At 43.3% G+C, this 21132-nt stretch overlaps 1 protein-coding gene across 1 annotated transcript in view; it reads right to left on the bottom strand.

Annotated features, from left to right (window-relative positions):
• The window catches only part of LOC142992323 (cilia- and flagella-associated protein 337-like), a 35053-nt gene that overhangs the window by 7713 nt on the left and 6208 nt on the right, over positions 1–21132 (bottom strand). The window contains exons 2-13 of the mRNA XM_076142694.1: positions 17418–17572; positions 11430–11738; positions 10150–10203; positions 8989–9162; positions 8456–8539; positions 8193–8285; positions 7915–8086; positions 4814–4981; positions 4522–4670; positions 3827–4060; positions 2797–2961; positions 1485–1600 (exon numbers count right to left, since the gene is read on the bottom strand). Coding sequence (XP_075998809.1) covers positions 1485–1600; positions 2797–2961; positions 3827–4060; positions 4522–4670; positions 4814–4981; positions 7915–8086; positions 8193–8285; positions 8456–8539; positions 8989–9162; positions 10150–10203; positions 11430–11738; positions 17418–17572 — 1873 coding nt within the window. The remainder of the gene's footprint in view (positions 1–1484; positions 1601–2796; positions 2962–3826; positions 4061–4521; positions 4671–4813; positions 4982–7914; positions 8087–8192; positions 8286–8455; positions 8540–8988; positions 9163–10149; positions 10204–11429; positions 11739–17417; positions 17573–21132) is intronic.

Genomic DNA, 21132 nt, shown 5'->3' with positions numbered 1-21132 from the left:
GCTTGTGATTGTTTCCGTTTCCAAAATGTTGACATTAGATGGTTATACTAGTTGTGAAATCAGAGTAGTCCCGCTGTTACTGACACAAAGACGTAATGCACCTCGTGACTTTGAATGAGAATGCATTATGCATCTGGACTCCTAAATTTCAGATTTGTTTTTTACCCGCAAGGAAAATTACGCAATTTGCTGCATTTTGGATCCAGCTTCTGCTGCCAGATTAAAGCCAGCAGACACTGTATTTGAATGCATTTTTGATTTGTTATGCCTCATATTTTCAAACTTCAAACTCTCGCCAGGCATACAGTTAACTCTTGCAGATTTGAAAGCTGTTTCACACAATACGTACGCCTTTTTAAAACATTTAGCTCCGTCTCACCAAAGCAGCTTTATTGCTTTTTTTGGTGCAATGCAAATACCTGAAATGAACAAAGAATGCAGTGTGGCTTCAAATTGAGGAATATGTCTATCAGTGGGATTTGGATATTTCAAACTGTGTGAATCCTGACGGCAGCAGAAGGAGACTGGTTTTTGAATTACACGGCATGTGACACAGCACTGTGTGGCTTAAAGAGCAGCCAAGGAAGATGTGGGAAAAAAACAAGAAATAATATGAGTGATGGAACTCAATAGCAGCAATATTTTCTTTTACTATACTGCTGATCTGTCAACTATGTTCCCTTTGCCAATGTGACACCCAGGAGAGCGAGAGCATGCTTGTGTGTGTGTGTGTGTGTGTGTGTGTGTGTGTGTGTGTGTGTGTGTGTGTGTGTGTGTGTGTGTGTGTGTGTGGTGTGTGTGTGTGTGTGTGTGTTTGTGTGTGTGTGTGTGTGTGTGCAGAAAGGTGAAAAAGGAGGAGGGTGGGGTCGTATAACTTGATGACAGCACACTGCTGAGTTCAGCTCGCTAGGTGTGAAATGATGATGATGATGAAGATGAAGTGCAGATGTGATGTGGGTGTAGAAGCATACACACACAAACACATACGGGCACACACATACACGTGAGGTGATGATACTAAAGGAAATGGGAGAGCCCTGGAGTGTTCTGACTAGTTAGGCTCCAGATGTCTGGTTGGCTCTGAGTTTTTGGCAGACACTGAGAGCAGGGAAGGACACACACATGGACACACACACATTTCTGTCTTTCTTGTGCATACAAAAGCACACACTGACACTATCACAGGTGCAGGCTCCCTCTCGTCCTTGTACATGTAGTTTATGAGAGTGTTATTACATCAAAACATCAGAGAATTTGCATCTTGAGGATTTTGCTTCAGTGAAACAATCGAGTATTAAATGTACAAATATGGACTGTTGCAATACTGCACATTTTGTTTTATATTGAAATTATTTGCCTATGACCATTTACAGTGATATCTGCTCACATCAATCTTATCTATTGACTGCCTGCAATTAAATGCTCTTCTGTGTGTCACAAATGCACAAAAGCAAAAAGCAAACTCATATATGTACACACACTACCTCTCCCAGCCCATCACCAGTATGCTCCTCTTCAGCAGCAGCACCTGGGAGATCTCCACAGCTTGACCCAGGCCAGCATTCATTCTGTGAAGGCAGCGGCCATTGAAGTCCCACACCTACAAATGATAAAATCACCCCAATTATCTTTGCTGTAACATAAATGTTGAAAAGCAGCAAAAACGCCCCTTTTTCATTAAATGAACACAAGGGGTTTAGTTTTTTTTGGCCCTTCGTGTGAGGATATTCCTTTTATACACCCATCCTTCTGTCGCATCTCATGATCTGTTAAATACCACCGGTCCGGTTTTGCCAGATGATACAATTTGGAACTGTGTTCTGGCAAAAAACACTGAATGGACTTATGGGGATTCTATAATTAAAAGGTCAAATTTTCATATTCTGGATGTCCCTGCTCTGCCATGGCTGTGAGATGTTGCATCTGGTTACTAATTGGCCCATGGGATGACTGACTGTTCTGTGCTGTGTGTCCCGTGTGCTTGTTTCAAATGTCAGTGAGAATGTACACCTGACAAAGGCACACTTTATACACGGTCTCGTTGGCTCAGAGTGCCCATGTGACTCATATAATTAAAAAGTGCATTGTTCATTCATATTCTCACAGAGCAGGCTAGTGGCGGATTAAGCACTAAACACCAAATAAGATGTCAAATAAGAAATCCTTATACAATAACAATAACATGAAAACTATTCATTTAGCACACAGCAGAGCAGGACAAGCAAGAGACAGACCCGTTCAGTGCAGTGAACCAGCTCAGTACAGTGCAGTTAAACAGCAAAGACAAAAATGAGTCAGATGTCAATAAAGCCTTTGTTCATCCCGCCTCCATGCTGCTGAGAACAATATTTACTGCATGACAGTGAGAGCAACATCATCTGGCAGAAAGTTAGCTTTGATTTGAAGGTATTTCCTTATCTAACGACCTGCAGCCCTGTTCATCTGTGCCTGCACACTGTTAAAGCTATAGATACATTACAATTATACTGATATTTCAATGCAGTCTGAATTTTACTGCACTTTTCTCCACCTCTCACACTGTCAAATTCTAGTTTCAGGCCTATTTTGCATTCTAGTGTTTGCATCTCTTAACCTGTGGCGCCTCACTCTGTGTGTGTGTGTGTGTGTGTGTGTGTGTGTGTGTGTGTGTGTGTGTGTGTGTGTGTGTGTGTGTGTGTGTGTGTGTGTGTGCGTGTGTGTGAGTGTGTGTGTGTGTGTGTGTGTGTGTGTGTGTGTGTGTGTGTGTGTGTGTGTGTGCGTGTGTGTGTGTGCGTGTGTGTATGTGTGTCCCCTTACTTTGACCTCTCCATCGCTGCCTGCGGTAAAGAGGCGGGTTTGTGTGCCATCCAGGGCCATGGCGGAGATCTCTGAGTTGCCATGGCAACTGTGAAACTGCTTGACCTTTTGGCCTGTGTCAGCCAGCCAGCAGATTACAGAGGAGGCAGAGTCACCACTGACAACCTGTAGAGAGAGAGAGAGAGAGAGAGAGAGAGAGAGAGAGAGAGAGAGAGAGAGGCAGGATATCAATCACCAAGAAGAGTTTGATCTACTTAATGCCACCAGGAAATCAGGTCCCACTGATGTATCTATTACTGACTCACACAGTCACGCTGCCCTCCACGCTTCACTTCACTTCATTTAGCCGCCAGAGAAGAAAGAAAATATGTGACTGAAGCTGCCATCAAGTCAGAATAAAGAAAAAAAGAAAAAAAGAAAAAGAAATTTTTTTTTGTATTTAGTTTCTCTCATAGTTATGGCATCTATGCAAAGTTGCAGTAAACTGAATTAAAGATCAAATGTTTTTGCGTCTCATTAACCAAAATGCGATTATGTCATTCCCAAGTGAGCATACTGTAGTGTGTTGTAGCATTGGGCCCGCTACGATACGTTTAATCAGTCAATCAACAAGCTTATCCAGGAGACCTCATCATGGCAGAGATGAGCCTCACCATTGATGGATCAGCTCATTGAACTCTCATCTTTAGACTGTGTCAGCTTCTTTGTCCGCTCCGCTGATTTACAGGTTCTCTGTCGTAATTCTCACTCGAGCGTCACAGAAAGCCTCTTCTCTGTTAATGCAGTCTACTTTACAGATTGTCTTCAAGATATTCTCAATTGCTTAAATGAAGGAGACTTTAATTTACTTTGCCCGTGTCCTCCTATCACCATGCTCCCCATATCCACATCCTCCAAGCTTAGTCATTTGTTCTGTGTTCCGTATTTGACTCTCCATCTGTCATAGACCAGAGTGATGTGAATGCTCTGACATTCTCAAAAAGCTGATTATTAATCAGGAAGGAAAATGTGTGTAAATTCCCCCACATACCTGTCTGAACAGACTGTTATAGAGCACACAGGTGACAGGGTGTTCATGGCTGGTGGTCCTTCTCTTCTCCCTCCTGGTCTCCAGCAGGAGGAGCAGGCTGTTGAAGGAAAGCAGGAGCAGCTGATGCTCCTCGTGGAAGAACAACAAAGTGCGCGTGTCATCCATCGTCTTTGGGAAGACGCCGGCCAGCCGGTGAATGCACAGCTGGCTGGACACGTCCCACAGACACAGGACCTGGACATGCAGTAAAGAAGTAATGGTTCAAGTGGGGTTCAGAGGGCATGAGGACTGAAAAATGCATCAACAAATGTAGAAACACATAATTCTAAAATAATTACAGATGCAGTATGTCAGACTTTTTCAGACTCATTTTTGAGACACTGTAAATCTGAACTGTGGGACACAAAGTCAGAATTCACAAGATCTCTGCCATGTTACTTTGCAGCACACAGACAAAATGTGTGTCTGTTCCAGAAGCTTTCAGAAATTCTCGCAGTGGCAGATGGTGTTTTGATGGAACCAAAATTACTTCTAAAATATTCATCCTCTTCAGAAAATCCAAGAAGAAGAATATGATCTATGTTCCAACAGGGAGGCAGAGAGAGAGAGAGAGAGAGAGAGAGAGAGAGAGAGAGAGAGAGAGAGAGAGAGAAACTTTCATTTTATTATTGATATTCTCAAGCACACACGCCTACCTTATCTTTGGAGAAGCTGAGCAGTTGTTGTTTGGCGTGTATGAAGCGCACAGCGGTGACAGGAGCCCGGTGGCCACTGAGCACGCTCACCGGCTCTGAGGTCACGCAAGGGTTCCACAGCAGGACCTGGTGGTCCACTCCTGCTGTGGCTACAGCCAATCAAAATATGTGTCAAATTAGCAGATGTAACCAGTTTCAGGAAAACATATATATACATATATTTATTTTTGCATTTTGATATCATGTACAGTATGCAGCTTGCTTGCAAAAGTGTGTTTGTGTTTGTGGAGACCTATTAGATTGAGCTCAGGGTGGTGGTCCATGTCCCACACTCCTTTCTGTGTGACGAAAAAAGAGATACGCAGGCTCTTGCTTTCCTTCTCCCTCCAGCCGATCACCATGCTGCTCTGTGGCCTGGTGCTGCACGACACAAAAGCCTCCAGGGCGCCCAGATAATGGACTACAACAGGGAAGGAGAAGACAGGAAGTGAGAGGAGACAGGAGCACTAACACCTAAAAACTTGAAATTATAGAATGATGAACGAGCCTGCCTTTGATATCACCTGAAGTAGAAAATTGGAGGTGAAAAATTAAGCATATACACAGTCCATTAAATTAACTTTGTATAATGGGGGTCCTGTTGTATTTGGCAGAACATTGTAAAGTGAGTCAACATGAGCTTATGTTGCATTTAAGATTCTATATTTTCATTTTCACTTACAGGGCTATTTTTAAAACCTTTAGATTGCTTTGATGAACCTCTGCTCTCTCTTGCAGCAAAACTGTACACACTGAGTGAAAACAACAGGCAATAACCACAGTGAATCACAAATGCTTGCCACACACTCACACACACTAAGTTGATGTCAACATGAACTAGAAGTAAAGGAAGGAATAAGCTTTGAGGGCAGTTCAGGACCTAGAGACTCACTGGGCTTGTATATGCCTTTGACAATGCCCACACACATACTTCCATAATAGCCTTCTAAATTACATCATAAAGATAATGTAAGAAGATAAGAACAATTACCTTTAATACTTCAGCAGCCACTATAGGGGGAGTTTTCACATCAAACAAATCCCCTGTGTGGAGCAACTGTGAAGCAGCAAATAGCAATAACATCTGCACTGCGATGTCTTCTGAATCTAACAAATTGAGTGTAAAACAGAACAGCTCAGTGTTGTTTCTAATTAATTTCTAACAAATTACTTCCTTCTGGTGTTAAAAAAAAAATACTTTCATTACTTAAATTCTAAAGGAGAGCTGCTTTCGGCACGGAATCCTAAATGACTGTATGCTGTATGGCAAATCAAGCAAATCCACCGGCTCAGCACAGCAGGGAATTAGGCCGCTTTTTGATTTGAGCCCTCATAACGCAGAAAATATAATGGATCTCGTGTTGCCATATCTCAATTAACGCTTTGATTGAGAATGGCGAAATGACTGAACAAATGCGTGCATTTAACGATATGGGCATGTGACAGTCTGAGGTCAGAGATCTGGCACACGGGGAAGGCAAATGACTACGGGTGATTACATTTTCATACATAACATCTTTTCTCGGCACCGTGAATGAAATGATCACAGGCATTTTCAGACCTGACTGTGAATCTCTCCCTCACTAATACACATACAAATCACAAATCCAGCTATTTGTCATGCAGAGTGCCTGTTTCCACCACGCCACGAGCGGAATGTCACATTTTAATTGCTCCGAGTTTAGCATTAGAATAAGAACAGTGGGCATGACAACCACATCAAAGCACAAATCATATCCTCCACAACAAATCGTCGCATATTATGGCAGATTTTATGTGGGCTCCATTCTTTAGATCTGTTATTAATGTTTGCGTTCACGTCTTTGATCACAACATTATGTGAATATGTTAATGCATTGCTCACTCACACACACAAACTGCACTTCCTTACATCTCTACTGCTGCGTCCTTAAGGGTCTGTGTCCATCTCTATTTCCTCCCAATTTCCACTTCCACTACACCTCTCTTTCTCTCTCCCTCTCTCTTTTTCCTTTCCTCTCTCTCTCCCTCCGTCTCTCTCTCTCTCCTGTGGCCCGGGAGCCTGAAGGTTCGGAGGTCTGCCTAACCAGCTGTGTCTAATGGTAAACAGCCCAATGGCGCTCCGGGGTGGGCAACTTCAAAAGAACTACGCCAGCACCCGAGAGGTAGGAAAACACACACACACACAGCCTCTTTGTCGCACTCTAAAAACACTACAAAAGCAAAGGCACACACACAGAATGCCTTACATACTCTCTCTTGCCTTTTCACAAGCGCACACACACATATACACATACACACACAAAGCCTATAAAATTTCAATTAAGCGCTGCTTTGAATGGTTTGACATTGTCTCCTCTGTGTCACCCCTTCTTGTTTCCGCATTTGTTGTGCTTATTTGTAAGTTCTTTATTTTTGTTTAGTCTTTGTCAAAGCCGTCGCTTTCAGGCCAGCTGGGTTTCAATGCAGCTGCTGCTGCTGCTGAATCAAACAGCCCACAGACTCTTCAGAACGACTCCATCGTAATGATGCAATCACGATACAACCAAGTGACCCCTTGTTACCCAGGCTGAGTTAAAGTGAGTTGTCTCATAGGGCCTGTGTGTGTGTGTGTGTGTGTGTGTCTGTCTGTGTGTGTGTGTGTGTGTGTGCGTGTGTGTGTGACAACCTAAGAGCCCGAAACTCTCAGAACATTTTCATGGTGTTGCATAATGCTCGAGTGAAAGTGGCAGGAAGCCAGCAATGACAGGGGCTATCATCACAGATCTCAAGGTAAAGTGTGTGCGTTTGTGTGTGTGTGTGTGTGTGTTTGTGTGTGTGTGTGTGTGTGTGTGTGTGTGTGTGTGTGTGTGTGTGTGTGTGTGTGTGTGTGTGTGTGTGTGTGTGTGTGTGTGTCCGCGCGTGTGTGTGTGTCCGCGCGTGTGTGTGTGTCCGCGTGTGTGTGTGTGTGCGTGGGTGGGTGGGTACGCCTCAGGTCAGCTTGTCACCCAGACTGCATTGTTCTTCTTGTCTGTAGTCTATCGTCTGCACCACTGATTTTCAATGCTCGTTTTCAATCTCTCCGTCGAATAACGAGCAGACATGAGAATCAAAACAGCAAGAGTCTGGAAATGTGATTCCAACCAAACAAATTCAATAATTGATGAGTCACTGCTTTTTAATCTTGTGAACTTCATTTACTTTGTATATGAAATGGAGTCCGAGGAGTTTGAGATTGACACCAAGACACAGCAGATGGAGGGACACAAAATCAATACATATGATCGATATTAGTTCATTGGGAAATGAAGAGAGAGAGAGAGACTGCACAAAAGGTAATTTCATTTTGAATCAACAATGGAGTGTGAGTTACAGTGTGAGTAGGTGTGTACCTACCTCGTCGAACCCAGGCCTGTGTGTGCGCCCGGTGTGTGAGTGTGTAACAGGAGTGCTGTTTCCCTTTGACCACATCCTCCCACAGGATGCTGTCTGCTGTATCTGACTCCCCCCTCAGACTGGGTCGCTCAAACAGGGAGATCTGGGCTGAGGTGAAACATAAAGCGCTGACCTGGGAAAGCACAAACACACATGTACACCGTCACACACACACACACATATAAAGTCACAGAGCAGTGGATGTGGCAATAATAAAAAAATGCTGAGTACATTCTGACCTGTCCTCCGATGTCCCCTATGGTGAGGACAGCATGGTCAGGGTTGGAGGGATCCACCCAGTAGTCCAGACACCAAGGGGTAAATGTTAGACCCTGGACAAGATAGAAGGGATGTGCTTTATAAATGTATGTCCGTCTACCTTCCCACAGTGTTATGCAGTATATGCTGCCACACAGAAGTACATGAGAAAGACTAGAAGTATTCAAGTTTTTGGTGACGTTTACACAAATAATAATAGAGAATGGGAGAAGGAGAGTGTTACCTGCAGTTTGTAGATGCAGCTGAAGTCTTCTTTAGACAGTGTATCGTAAAAACACACCTCCTTACTTGTGAAGGACACAGCTATCTGGAAACACAAGAAAGGGGGGAGGAAAATTAGTAGAAGAAAAGGAAGGGCAGCCAAGGTAAAAGAAACAAAGACATCTGCTTTTACTCCACATTTAAATTGCTCATCAATATGATAGATGATGCTATGGCAACAACCTCTGTAATGACCCTCTCTTATGCAGCCAAATCATATTTCACTTGTAGGGTAGTGTGACGCACAACAATATCCGTCACACACAAATAAGCTAAAATAATACTAATTAAAAGTATTGATCGATAAGTGATGGGCTCATTGCAGGAAAAGGAATGTGTGTCTACTTACTGAATATAATTGCGTATCAGCAAAACCATTTGTAAATGAACGGACTGACTTAAAGATTTTCGTTTCTCACCGTTGTACAAATGATTGATAATTATTTTGACAACTATCGATCGCTTTTCTCTAAATTATCAATAGATAACGCTCACCTTGTGCACATTTTGCAGCAGCACCACGTCTGTGACCCAGAGGTCTTTGGGTCTGACGGTGCTGTTTTGTAGTCGATACGTGTGGAGGACAGACATGTCTTCTCTGGCCCGCAGCCCCACAGTGCCGCCTTTACTCACGGTCAGATACTGACCCGAACTCTGCAGGTACAACACCTGAGGAAGACATTACCAGACAACAACAACAACCGTTTCACCTTGAGAAAGATACAGGATGGACAAAATAACTAGCACGTCTCACAGCATTGGAGCGCCAGTTCCCAGAGCGGCATTAGAGCTCTTCCTAAAATGTTGTTGTGCTCCTCATGAATCGCTTATAGCAGATTGCGCAGCTAATCTTTAAGTAAGAAATCTTCCAGTTCAATGAGTGATAAAGAAATTAGAACTGGCAGTAAAGGATCGATGCTAGTTAGAGGTAGTGAGGGGAGGCAAAAGAGGGTGTTTGACCTTATCCTGCTGTTACTGAAATCAATATTTAATTTGTTTACCAGTGTCTACAGAGGTAGTATCATCATTATCATCTTGGAATAGTGGGGAAACCGGATAGGGAGCAGTGTTTCTCCCACATACAGGATCAGACCATGGCGGATTGCAGAGAGAAGACAGCTGAAAACTACAAGTGGCCAGATTCCTTGTGGGGAAGTGTGTGTGTGTGCTTTCCCAGGTCAAGTGAGTGATGGAGACCGGAACCAGGTCTTTTAAAGCCTTTGATGACATCTGAGTGAGAACATAAGGCTTGGACATCAACAGGGCTGATGACTCTGAAACGCATCACCTCTGAATGTGTTTAAGAGTGTGTGTGTGAGCGTTTCCTGCAGATGCTCAGTGTTCCTGTCCAACGTTATGTTTCTGGCTTGCTGGCTGGCACAGACGGGGAGAACATAACCTCCACATGGAGAGGGCAAAGGTGGATTCAAAACCAGCACATTCTTGCTGCGAGAGAACAGCACTTGAATTAAGAAAATCCAGCAAACTCTAAAAATTCACAATGGGTCCTGACAGCCTGTAATTCCTCCTCCAATATTGAGGATTTCTCAGCTTTTTGTCGTTGTGACTTGAGTACTTTATTGTTAGCAACAGTCGGCATCATAAATACCTACACAGCTTTGTGTCTCACAAAATGGGTAATGGGTAATGTTGCACCATTCCGTCATCTCCATGAGACTCGTTGGCAAGGGCGACCGTTGCTATCCGTCGCTGAAAATAGCAAAGGGAGACTCTGGGAGCAGAGAGAGTTTATCTCAGGCGTGCCACATCTGTTTACTCACACTGCCAAGCTGTTAATACCTTCCTATTGTGGTTTGAGGGAGTTTGTTGCCGCTTATTCAATATCTCGCTAAAAGTCCATCTGCTCGTGTGCTACTGTAAAACAAGACCATTCATCCTCCAAATATAATTTATGTTTGATATGCGAGTGATTTATCTGCCGCCGTTTTGTTCCCACAGTCCAAACACCTGTCCAGGTTGTACCTTGCCTCTGTGTGTGTGTGTGTGTGTGTGTGTGTGTGTGTGTGTTTGTGTGTGTTTGTGTGTGTGTGTGTTGTTGTATCTTGGGACAGGCTGCACAGGATGTATTGGAAATGGATGAAAGGACTTTTTTAAGTACGAACTGGAACACTGATCTGTTTGGAGTTTGTGTTATCTGGTCCCTCTCAGGCGTCTCTCTTAAGCTGACACATATTTGGCATCCAGGCTGCTGTGACCCTGCGTGGCATCCTTGGTGATTACAGTTTCATTACGTAATGGTTATAAAGTATATTGTAGTGTTTGGACGATTCTGTTCACTGGACCTTACCTAGGATGTGTCAGACTTTGTGACTTTCCAGTAGTACCTACTGCGAAAAAAACTCATAAAGTGCTGAATTTGTGCACTGCACTACAGTATGTAACATTTCCCTTGGTAGTTTTACAACGTGTACATACGCATGTCGCTGTCTGATTAAAAAGACTGATCTCACCTTAAAGGGTCAGAGCTTTCACCCCTTTGGAAAGAAAACTGACACAACATTCTGACATTTTGACATTCTCAGGATTGAAAGATTAAAGTGTTGAGCCATCATTTTATCCGCGGCAGTAGGCACTTTATACTTGCCCCTTTATTTGCATATTAATTGATAGATGTTAAAGGAGTCCGGGGCTCATTTATCTCAAAGGAGGTGTGCCATTTTGATTAGCTGGGGCCCAACTTTTAAAGGTTTCCTCACCAAATTTAATCATGTGGAATTGCGCAACGTCAGCAGAGTTTTACAAACTACAAATACTATAAGTGGCAAGATATTATTTAGGACAGGTGAAGGTTTTATTCATGTCTCAAATGCTACGAATAACCTTTAAAACACCTTTAAAAAGACTGTGAGAGTGTTCTAACCCCGCATGACAAGCCCACTCCCTCTAACACTCTGAGAGGTCAGCGACCCCATTACCTGCTGGACGGGGTCTCGGTGTGGACAGGTCAGAGTGGACGGAGGTCTCCAGCAAGGCACGCAGCTGGCTCGGTCCTGCTCCACTTTGTCAGAAAGCTCCAGCAGCAGGAAGGAGCACATCCCTCCCCAGTCCACACGTCCCTCCTCCTTCACGGAGTCGCTGTCCAACAGGAGACCGCGGTGGTCCTGAGTGACCACCACGCTGTCAAACAGGAGGCCGTATTCCTCTTTGGAGCCGCGGCCCACAGCGGACCAAGCCAGATCCACAAATTCGGGTCTGGACAAGGAGCACGTTGCTCCTGAGGCGTCCTGTATCAGGATAGGACAACAGGATTATAGGATGTTTCACGTGCTGATTCTGGTGTTGTAACATTGGAACTTCTGGCAAATATGTCTCCCATGTTACCAAGAGATGCACTAATGTGAGGCTGCTAAGAAAGTGAACAGAAAGAGAGGAAGAGGCTCACCAGGAAAACACTCTGTAGCTTCCTGTAATCTTCAATATTCATTCTGCTCTCAAGCTGTGCCACCTCCATCCTTGTTCCCATGGTTACAGCTCAGCCCTGTCAATCAATCAGTATCATTCCAGACAAGGTCAGAAAGGCAAAGTGTATTTGTGTGTGTGTGTGTGTGTGTGTGTGTGTGTGTGTGTGTGTGTGTGTGTGTGTGTGTGTGTGTGTGTGTGTGTGTTTGTGTGTGTGTGAGAGAGAGTCTATACAGCAAATTCTCAGACAAATAATAGATTCCCTGCATCTCTCAGTGCTACATAATGAAGCGAGATGTTCCCAGCTCTCGTAATCCCTTATTAACGTTCCATATCTGTTTCACAGTCAGTTGCCGTGTCACCGTAATCATACGGCAGGGTTACAGCAGCAGCAGGGATCTTTTGTTGGCTCTGCCTCGCTCTATCCAAACATGTCTGCGTGGAGGTTTTTCATTTTCAACACATATCTCCCAGCTGCGTGGCTCTAAGAGGAGGCGTGTCTTAGAGTTTCTTCTAGGTTACTAAAACATTTCAAGTCCCTCTAATGAAAGGTAAGCAGAATAAACTACTGCAGGCGTGTAGATTATCAACATTCATCAAAAAAGCGAGATTTGTTCAACCAGCCCGGGGCCAGAGATGAGAGTGAAATGCCAGACATCCACTCAATACTTTTCTTCCCTTTAATGTTGCTAAATAATACAGCAGTTAAACTCGGAAATATCCTGTGAGGGAAAAGGGATAAAGTCTTTCTGCCGTATTCTATAAATCAAAACACCAACAAAGTCACCAACAAAGTCTGTCTTTTGAGTTGGACTTAAATGTTTACGGCATATATTCACAGGAAGTGGCAGCGAGTGAGGAAAGGTTTATGATGACAGGGACGAAACGCTGGCTTTTCCTGGAACTTTTAATTGGTTGACTTCAGTGCGATCGCTTGCACGAGGTTGTAATTCATCCGCCGTCTTATTAACTACATCACTAGCAAGAAGGAGTATATTGCCAGAGATGTAAACTTTATGTTATAGCAGTAAACGAGGAAATGATGAAACCCTGCAGGGGAAAGGAATTTTCATTTATATTGCGCAATACATTCTGCCATGTTTTGTTTACGAAGGTGGTAACTACTAATCAGCTACATACTGAGCTGCTCTCTGGCACGCAGGAGGCTTCACAAATCACAGCTCAATAAAACTAGTCCACGGAAATATTTTCAAACTTAGACTGAAACTCATCTCAGTCAATAGTTGTGATGAAAGTTCTGTCATCCTGTACCTCTGTGCGAGTGCTGCTCCTCCTCCTCTTCCTCCTCTTCCTCTGGCGTTCGCCCGAGATGGCCTCTTGATTCAGCTCTCCTCAAGCTGTCACTGCGGGGATTCTGTCTGTGTTTGAGTTGTACAAATCATCATTCAGTGTAATCAAAGAAATCTAAGACTCACCTCGTCCTCTTCGCCACAGTTGAAGGTAAAGCACAGTGTGTACTTTGCTGAGTGGTTGTGACACCGTGACAGAGATTCTACTCCTACTGATGTACCAAATGCAGAGAATTTTGTCTACAAAATGAGTTCTGTGCCACAAAAGCCTCAACCAAGTCCAAAAAAGCCGCGACAGAATGTGTCTGATTCTAATCATATTAATAATTAACAGCTTTTTTCTCTTTAGTCGATCATTCACCTGACATACAACTGATTTTTGAATAAATTGACAAGAATTTTGAAAAACTCTCGCAGGAGGAATCATTAAAAACAAGTAAGGAACATGATCTCACTGGTGGAGGAAATAGGACTGTTAAGGAGTCTAAAACAGATAAAATGGCTGATCACTGGGAGGTTTGTTGAGGCGTGGAACAAAAACAGCCTTATGTGGATGTTTCACCTTCAACAGGGAATATAGAAGAAACTTTATAACTTTATATGTCAGCCTGTGGGCCTGCAGTGTCAAGTTTGCTGTATGCTTCCAAGATAACACGGCGCACTCAGGTTTTTATTCAAAAGGCGCATTACCCAGTCAGAAATAGGATACTCACAACCCCATAATAACAAATTCAAACATACCCGAATCCAATTTCATCGTCTTAGTTTAAAACAGGTCCACAGAAGATTGTCCCAGAGTTCCACTCCGTGCCTAGAGGCAATGAGGTTGGTTAAAAAGTAAAACACGTCTTACGTTTTAAACAAATCTTCATCCTCTCGTTGTCTTCGACTTTACAAGAGCCACGGGAGATTCCTCTGATTCTGAGAGCGGAGCAGAACCAGAGCTTTGTGTCCAGAGGTTTCACCAGCAAAGCCTGAGAAGAAATCAACATTAACAACTCTAGCTTGGAACGCACACACACACACACACACACTCACACACACACACACACACACCCACAGAGAGTTAACAAACTACCCCCAGAAGCCCAGACAGTAGCGGAGGCCACACACACACACACACACACACACAAGCTATTCTTTTCTTTTATTATGCTTCACTCTCAAAGACTCAGGCTAAGTTTCCTGGCAACCAAGTCGTCAAAACGAGTTGTGTTTGTGAGTCCAGGCCCTATCGACTATGCGCCAGTGTGTGTTGTTGCTCCTATTCACAGATTAAAGCACTGGAGTGGAGATTATCTTTGAGTAGGGCTCAATTACACCCTAAACACACACACACACACACCATAGCTACATACTGCTGCTCATAAACGTGTACATGCAGTAAAACACCTACAAATACTGATGTCGACCTAAATGAAATAAAACACACACACAACTGGAGGTTTATAGAAGCATTTGAAGGACCCTGTGGGTCATTTCTCGCTCTGCACTCACACAGAACTAATGAGGAAAATAAAAAAATGAGCGGAGTACATCGCCTGTATGACTGCAAGCGTGAATACACAAAAAGCAATATATCCAACCCAGATAGGATCTATTCCCTTTCCCTTCCTTCCTCTCCCGTGACCATGACAAATCTCTGCGTATGACTTAATGGCCTGGAATAACTTGAATTAGCTGATTACGGCAGCTGTCAAAGGCGACAGGATCAGAAAATGAGGTCTCAGCAATTTCAATAATAAAGCTTTAAAAATTAACGCCATCACAATTGGATTACAGCAGCGCGGGTAGGAGCGCCGTACAGAGACCCAAAAATAGCCCCTCACAAATCCGCCATGGAAAATCCACTATTATAAAGGGAGAAGAATGAACTTGCTGGAATAGGGAAAATTGGTACGGCTCGGAAAGAGGTGCAGTCGAAGAAAGTGAGAAGAAGGGTGAAGTGAGAGAAAATGAACCTCTTTCTCACAACAATGTGTGAAGGAACTGTAGAGAGAGACCCACTTTTGAAAATCCTTACTCATTTTCAAACTCAAAGTGTTCTGCACTCTTCGTACTGTTTGTTCCAGAGAATCCCATTACTTTATTTATGTTCGAACGGTCCGTGCAATGTTTGATTGGCAATCAAATTTGCTGCGTAAAAACACAGCCAATCACGTCGATATCCGACCGCATCTAGATTCATTAAACTCTGCAGCTTCCAGGTCGTTGTAATTGAGTGGATTTCTCTCATTCAGGCTTCTTATTGGAGCAGTTGTAGCAATTATCCACCCTCAGAAACTCTCACAGGGGATATTAGTGCCAATATATGTGATAACGTTCAAAAGATACAAAAATATGCTTTAGAAATGAGGAAAAAAAAGCGAGAAAGTATAATATACATATTGCAGCGCTGGATATTGAGGGCTGAGCGTCGCTATTCTTCCTTGTATTTTTTCAAACTTTTGCATTCATCAAACTTTTAAGGAGGTGGAACTTGCCCAACTCACTCAGACACACACACAGTACAGTGAATAGAGAGGGAAAGGAAATATCGATTCAAGAATCTGACTGAACATTATAAAAGTGTAAGAATTCCCTGAGATGTAAGGTCAAAAGATTCATCTTCGAATCTTAAACCATTGGATCTCAGCTCGAGGCTGCAGAAATGTAAATTATCACAAAATAATACATTTCCTTCACAAAGTCTAAAACCTCCCATCACCCATTGTCCAAATATGTGTGTGCACGAGTGTGTGTCTTCTTTAGGCCTCGTGTTGTTTCGGTGGGGGGCGAGAACAGACACTCTGACAGGGACACGGGCACGGGCGAATGGATCATATAGCAAAGGAACCATGGAAATGATATCAGGATTGATCCAGGGAAACACTTTGATATGTGCTGGAAGGGAGAATGTCAAACCTCTGAGAAAACAAGCGTGCATCCCCAGGATATGGGTCAGGGAAACAACTCAACAATGGCGGATTTGATAAAAGCGAGCCTGGGATCAAATGAAGGCGACAATGTGTGTATGTGTGTATATGAAACATGTTTGTAACTGGAAAGCTATAGAACAGAGAGAGAAACGGGAAAATCCTGAAACAAGGAAAAAGAAGAAAAGGTGTCACATTTCCCATCTCTGAAGTGTCTTTGGAGACTTACTGAAGCTCTTGGGAGTATTTCTCAAATTCTTCCTGTTGTTTTTCCAGTGTCTCACCAATACATACAGACAGTTTGCAGCTCTATTACTTTCAAAGGAACGACATTTGTAAGTGTGTGTATGCGTGGACCTACTTGTCTGTCCAGTTACTGGTATTTCCTGAAGACACTATTAACTGCACTGTGTCTGTGGATGACACACACAGTCATACACAGACACAGACACACAGAGAGAGAGAGAGAGAGACACACACACACACACACACACACACACATTACTACTTGTTAAACAACACAAAATCCTCCAGATAGCCCTGAAACCTCAGTTCCTTGATCCGGCTCGCGTCTCTTTCTTCTGATTTCTTGTAAACATCCGTTGACGTTGGACCGTTTCTCCATTCACAAGCACTTAAAATCCTTCCTTGAATTGATTTCACATTCGAGTCCTGAAGCGGTGACTCACTAAAAGTATTGAATGTGATGAAAATAATGGCAGCGTGGGCCAAGAACACAGGAAAATGTTTCACTGTTGTGCCAGTGTGTGTGTGTGTGTGTGTGTGTGTGTGTGTGTGTGTGTGTGTGTGTGTGTGTCAAGGCAAGTCTATTTGTCTGCATATAAAGGGAAAAAAGTGAAGGTCTTGTAATATCCTGTCACTGGAATACCTCGTCATTGCTTTGTGTGATATCTCATTTGCATACGTCACGGCACGTTGAGCGCTACTGGAGGATCTTTAATCGCAACAAGGCGCCACAGTAAAATACACTTAATCCATATGACCTCTTGTGTCAATTTCTTATGGGTAACAACTAAAAGCCACTAAAGCAAAACCACAAAGGTCTGTGTGTGTGTGTGTGTGTGTGTGTGTGTGTGTGTGTGTAGTCTTGTGCATGATGTACTGTGAAATCTTTACAATTCATGTTATGTAGCATTGGGTTTTGGATTGTGATTCAGATAATCTCTACACTTTCTGCTAAAATGTACTCACAGGGTAAGAAGTTAGACTGAATCTCTCATGCTCTGATGAAACCACACACACACGTGCGCGCACACACATGCACTGGGCTGTCATACTTGACGGTCCGTACGAAGCGTTCCCTGTCATTGATCTCATCTGCTCCGGTGCTGAGGATGTGTTTCAGAGCTCTGGCCGGCTCATTCGCCTCCTGGCTCTCTGCCTCTCGCCTGTCAATCAGGAGCTCTGAAAACACTGAGACGAAGAGTCACATACAGTCAAACTCCAACTTCTTTCACGGCTGCAGGGGACAATGAAATGAAGCAATTAATAAAAGTGTCAGGTGTGGAAAAACACATGTTCAGAGCGTAGATCTCTTAAATGGACACACGAGCAAGTGTGTGTGTGTGTGTGTGTGTGTGTGTGTGTGTGTGTGTGTGTGTGTGTGTGTGTGTGTGCGTGCGTGCGTGCGTGCGCGTGTGTGACACACGGATCATAGTGACAGCTGTTAGTTTGTTAAGTGAAGGAAGGATTAAGGTAGAACTCCGGCTGTGCCTGGAACTATGCAGGAGGTACATTTAAAATTCATCCAAAGTGTGCGTGTGAGTGTGCGTGTGTGTATGTGGGTGTGTATATGTGTGTGTGAATTCATTACTACCATCAATCACCGTTCAAGGCGCAAAGAATTCAATTACAGACAGAAACGAAAGAACGAAGGAAGAGAACAATGGATAGGAACGGATTAGTGGAGGAACAGCTCCCCCTGGCGACCAAATAGGCTAATGCGGCAGTCTGAAACATCAACACGAGCTCAGATGACAATTATTATGGACCCGGCTGAAGTGTCCTTGAGGTAATGATCCTGTCTGTGAAGAGGAGCAGGCAAACAAAATACAAATAAAAATGGAAGTTTGATATGCCTTTCAAGTTAATAGTGTAATTCCTTGCTGGTTTAATTCTCCTATTTTACAAAGATGTCATTTGCATAGAAGCTTTTCCTTCACATTTCTTCCTCCTTCACTGCATTCACACACACCATTCACCCAGCAGCTTACGTCCTGCCTTCCTCCTCGTCTGCAGGCATTGTGAAGTTGCAACTCATGGTGGTTGATTTATAAGTTCTTCTTCTGCAGTATTTTTATGACAATGTCCTGGGTCAGCCAGCCCTGGGTTCTCATTCGCTGCCTGAATACAGAGACACACACATATACACACATCCACACACACGCACACACAACATCAAAAAGTCAGCCTAAGCGCTCTGTGGCAATAAAAATCTAGCAAATCTACAAATCAATAGTTACAGCAGTTAAGTCCAAAATGATTTAGAAAGTGAAGATTTAGTCACTGTTTGTTGTGGCAGAATAAAAAGTGAGCCAGACAGATTGAAGTTATTTCCATAAAATGTAAGCAAACTAACAAAAGAAACCTATTCGATTTTTTCTAACCTTTATAGTTGCCGCACTCAAGGTCTGTGCTGCTGATAAGTTGAGTTTCTCCAAGTATAAGTTATATAACGCACGCAGACACATACGCCTGTAGCACACACAGACACACACACATACACAAAGCTCAGCTCTTATCATAGCCAGCCACTGCATTAATGTACAGCAAAAAGGTCTGTGGAGTCCATCTAAACCCCCCGAGGAAAGGCAGACATTGTTGTATTAGAGAGATCAACATGAGGTCATCTTTGTCGCTCTGCGCTGCGAGTTTACACAAAACACCAAATGACAAACTTGTCGGGTTGAGTGTTTCGTTTCATAGTGTGTTTACTGTTGTGTGTCATTGGAGGAAATCAAAATACACAACTGAAAGATTAAAAGTTGGTGCAACACGGTGCTTTTTTATTGATTTTAACTTATACTCAACATAAAATGTATCTTATAAACCAACCAATGTTTGCTTTTAATCAAATCAATATCATAGGTGTGGGAGTTGTGATTAGTGTTGGAGATGAAAGAGTGACATCATTGATGGGGCCACTTTCTCTTTATAAGCGTTGGATCACTCCATTGCTCCTGCTCCTCTCCTCCCATCCACACAAGTCTCACACACTCAGGTAGGAAGGAAGGAAGGCAGGAAATGAAGAGGGAAGCAAGTATATTTGGGACGCGGCTCAGATCTAAAGGTTTAGACTCTTTTCAGCACAGAGTGGTATTGTGTGTGTGCTTTCTTGTTTGATAAATGAGGCCTGTTGTCTTGTTTCGATTCACTTTGTTTCTAAGCGTGTGACACCGTGTTTCTGTTATTGATTTTCTTTGTCGTGTCACTTTTGATGTTACATTTGCACGGCATCTTTTGACCTCCCCTGGATTGTTCAATCTTCTTCAGGGTTTGACAATTTTGTGTGGATGTGTTTGCTTCTTAGTCTGGAAAATATAAATGGGATGATTTCATTTTTATGAATAATTAATCCACAGATCTAAAAAAAATTAGTGTTCAAAACACACACACACACACACACACACACACACACACACACACACTTTCTTTCCCTTCCTTTATCTAATTGTGGCGGCCACATTTGTACTCTGCAAAAACACACTTCACCCTGACACAAAATCCCATTTCTTGCTCAAACACACATTACAACCTCCCCCGGTTTACATTACATTACATTACATTACGGTCATTTAGCAGACGCTTTTATCCAAAGCGACTTACAACCTTAACCTACTAACTTAACCTGGAGCTCTGGCCTGAGTCCCATCCGTATTCCCAGCTCATGCAACAGATCAGGTATTTACCCGGTTACACACAGGAGACACCATAGTATGGCGCTGGCTTCATTCTTCATGCCTGTCATGCTCATCCTTGACCAGTGAATGATCCCATCTGTGCGTGTGTGTGTGTGTGCTCACTGTGTTCAATCACTCCCAGAGAGTGACACAATGGGAGCAGACAAGGACCTGCGGAAGAGGGCGCCAAGAGAACAAGTGGTGTGAAGAGGTGGTGGTGGTGGTGGAGGAAAATGACAAGACAGGAAAGGAAATAAAGACCAAAAGGACACAATGACTTAACGACGCAGTGAAATCAATGAATTCTATCACATCTGACATGTTCTATTTTTCAGAAAATCTTACGCAGACACAGTAATCACATAAAAGCCATGTAATCTAAAGTGCGTTGTTTACAGTTCCTTTAGGCACGATGGTGACTAAACTGGCGTGTGAGTCATAGCGCTGAAAAGGGTAAATCGTCTGCAGTTTTATTGCTGCAATAAAAACGGTGTGGTAAATAAAGCAGCTTGGTGTTCGTATATGCAGTGATTCTTACCTCACTCCAGGAGTCCAGGAGGTTATTGTGGGAGAGAGAGAAAAAAAAGCCTTCTTTAATATTCACATTGGCCTGCGCACTGCTACCTTATCTCACTCACACACACACACACACACACACACACACACACACACACACCTGTATCTGACATTTTCAAGCCCACTTCTTACTCCTGCCATTACACCTTTACAGCATTTATTAAACTCCCTTTAGTCATTCAAAACACCACACAAAAGACCATTTTATCTAAGGCTACTCACATTGTATTGGTGTGTGTGTGTGTGTGTGTGTGTGTGTGTGTGTGTGTGTGTGTGTGTGTGTGTGTGTGTGTGTGTGTGATTTTGCGAGATTCCAGTGAGTCACCACCTACCTATCTGACGCCACCTATCTGATGACTTTAAGCTCCTTTCAACCAGTCTCACCGGAAGGTCATTTACTTTGCGAGAAGCTTTAATTTTCCCTTGGATACACACAATGGAGCTCTGCTACAAACTTAAACACTCTAAAATAAGTCCACATTTATTTCCTGCGACAGT

The sequence above is a fragment of the Genypterus blacodes genome, unplaced genomic scaffold, assembly GCF_046128005.1.
Source record: "Genypterus blacodes isolate CSIRO-AG114 ecotype Tasmania unplaced genomic scaffold, CSIRO-AGI_Gbla_v1 ptg000003l_1, whole genome shotgun sequence".
Classification (NCBI taxonomy): Eukaryota; Metazoa; Chordata; class Actinopteri; order Ophidiiformes; family Ophidiidae; genus Genypterus; species Genypterus blacodes.
Note: the sequence above shows the minus strand (reverse complement) of the source record. Positions and strands in the feature narration are given on the sequence as shown.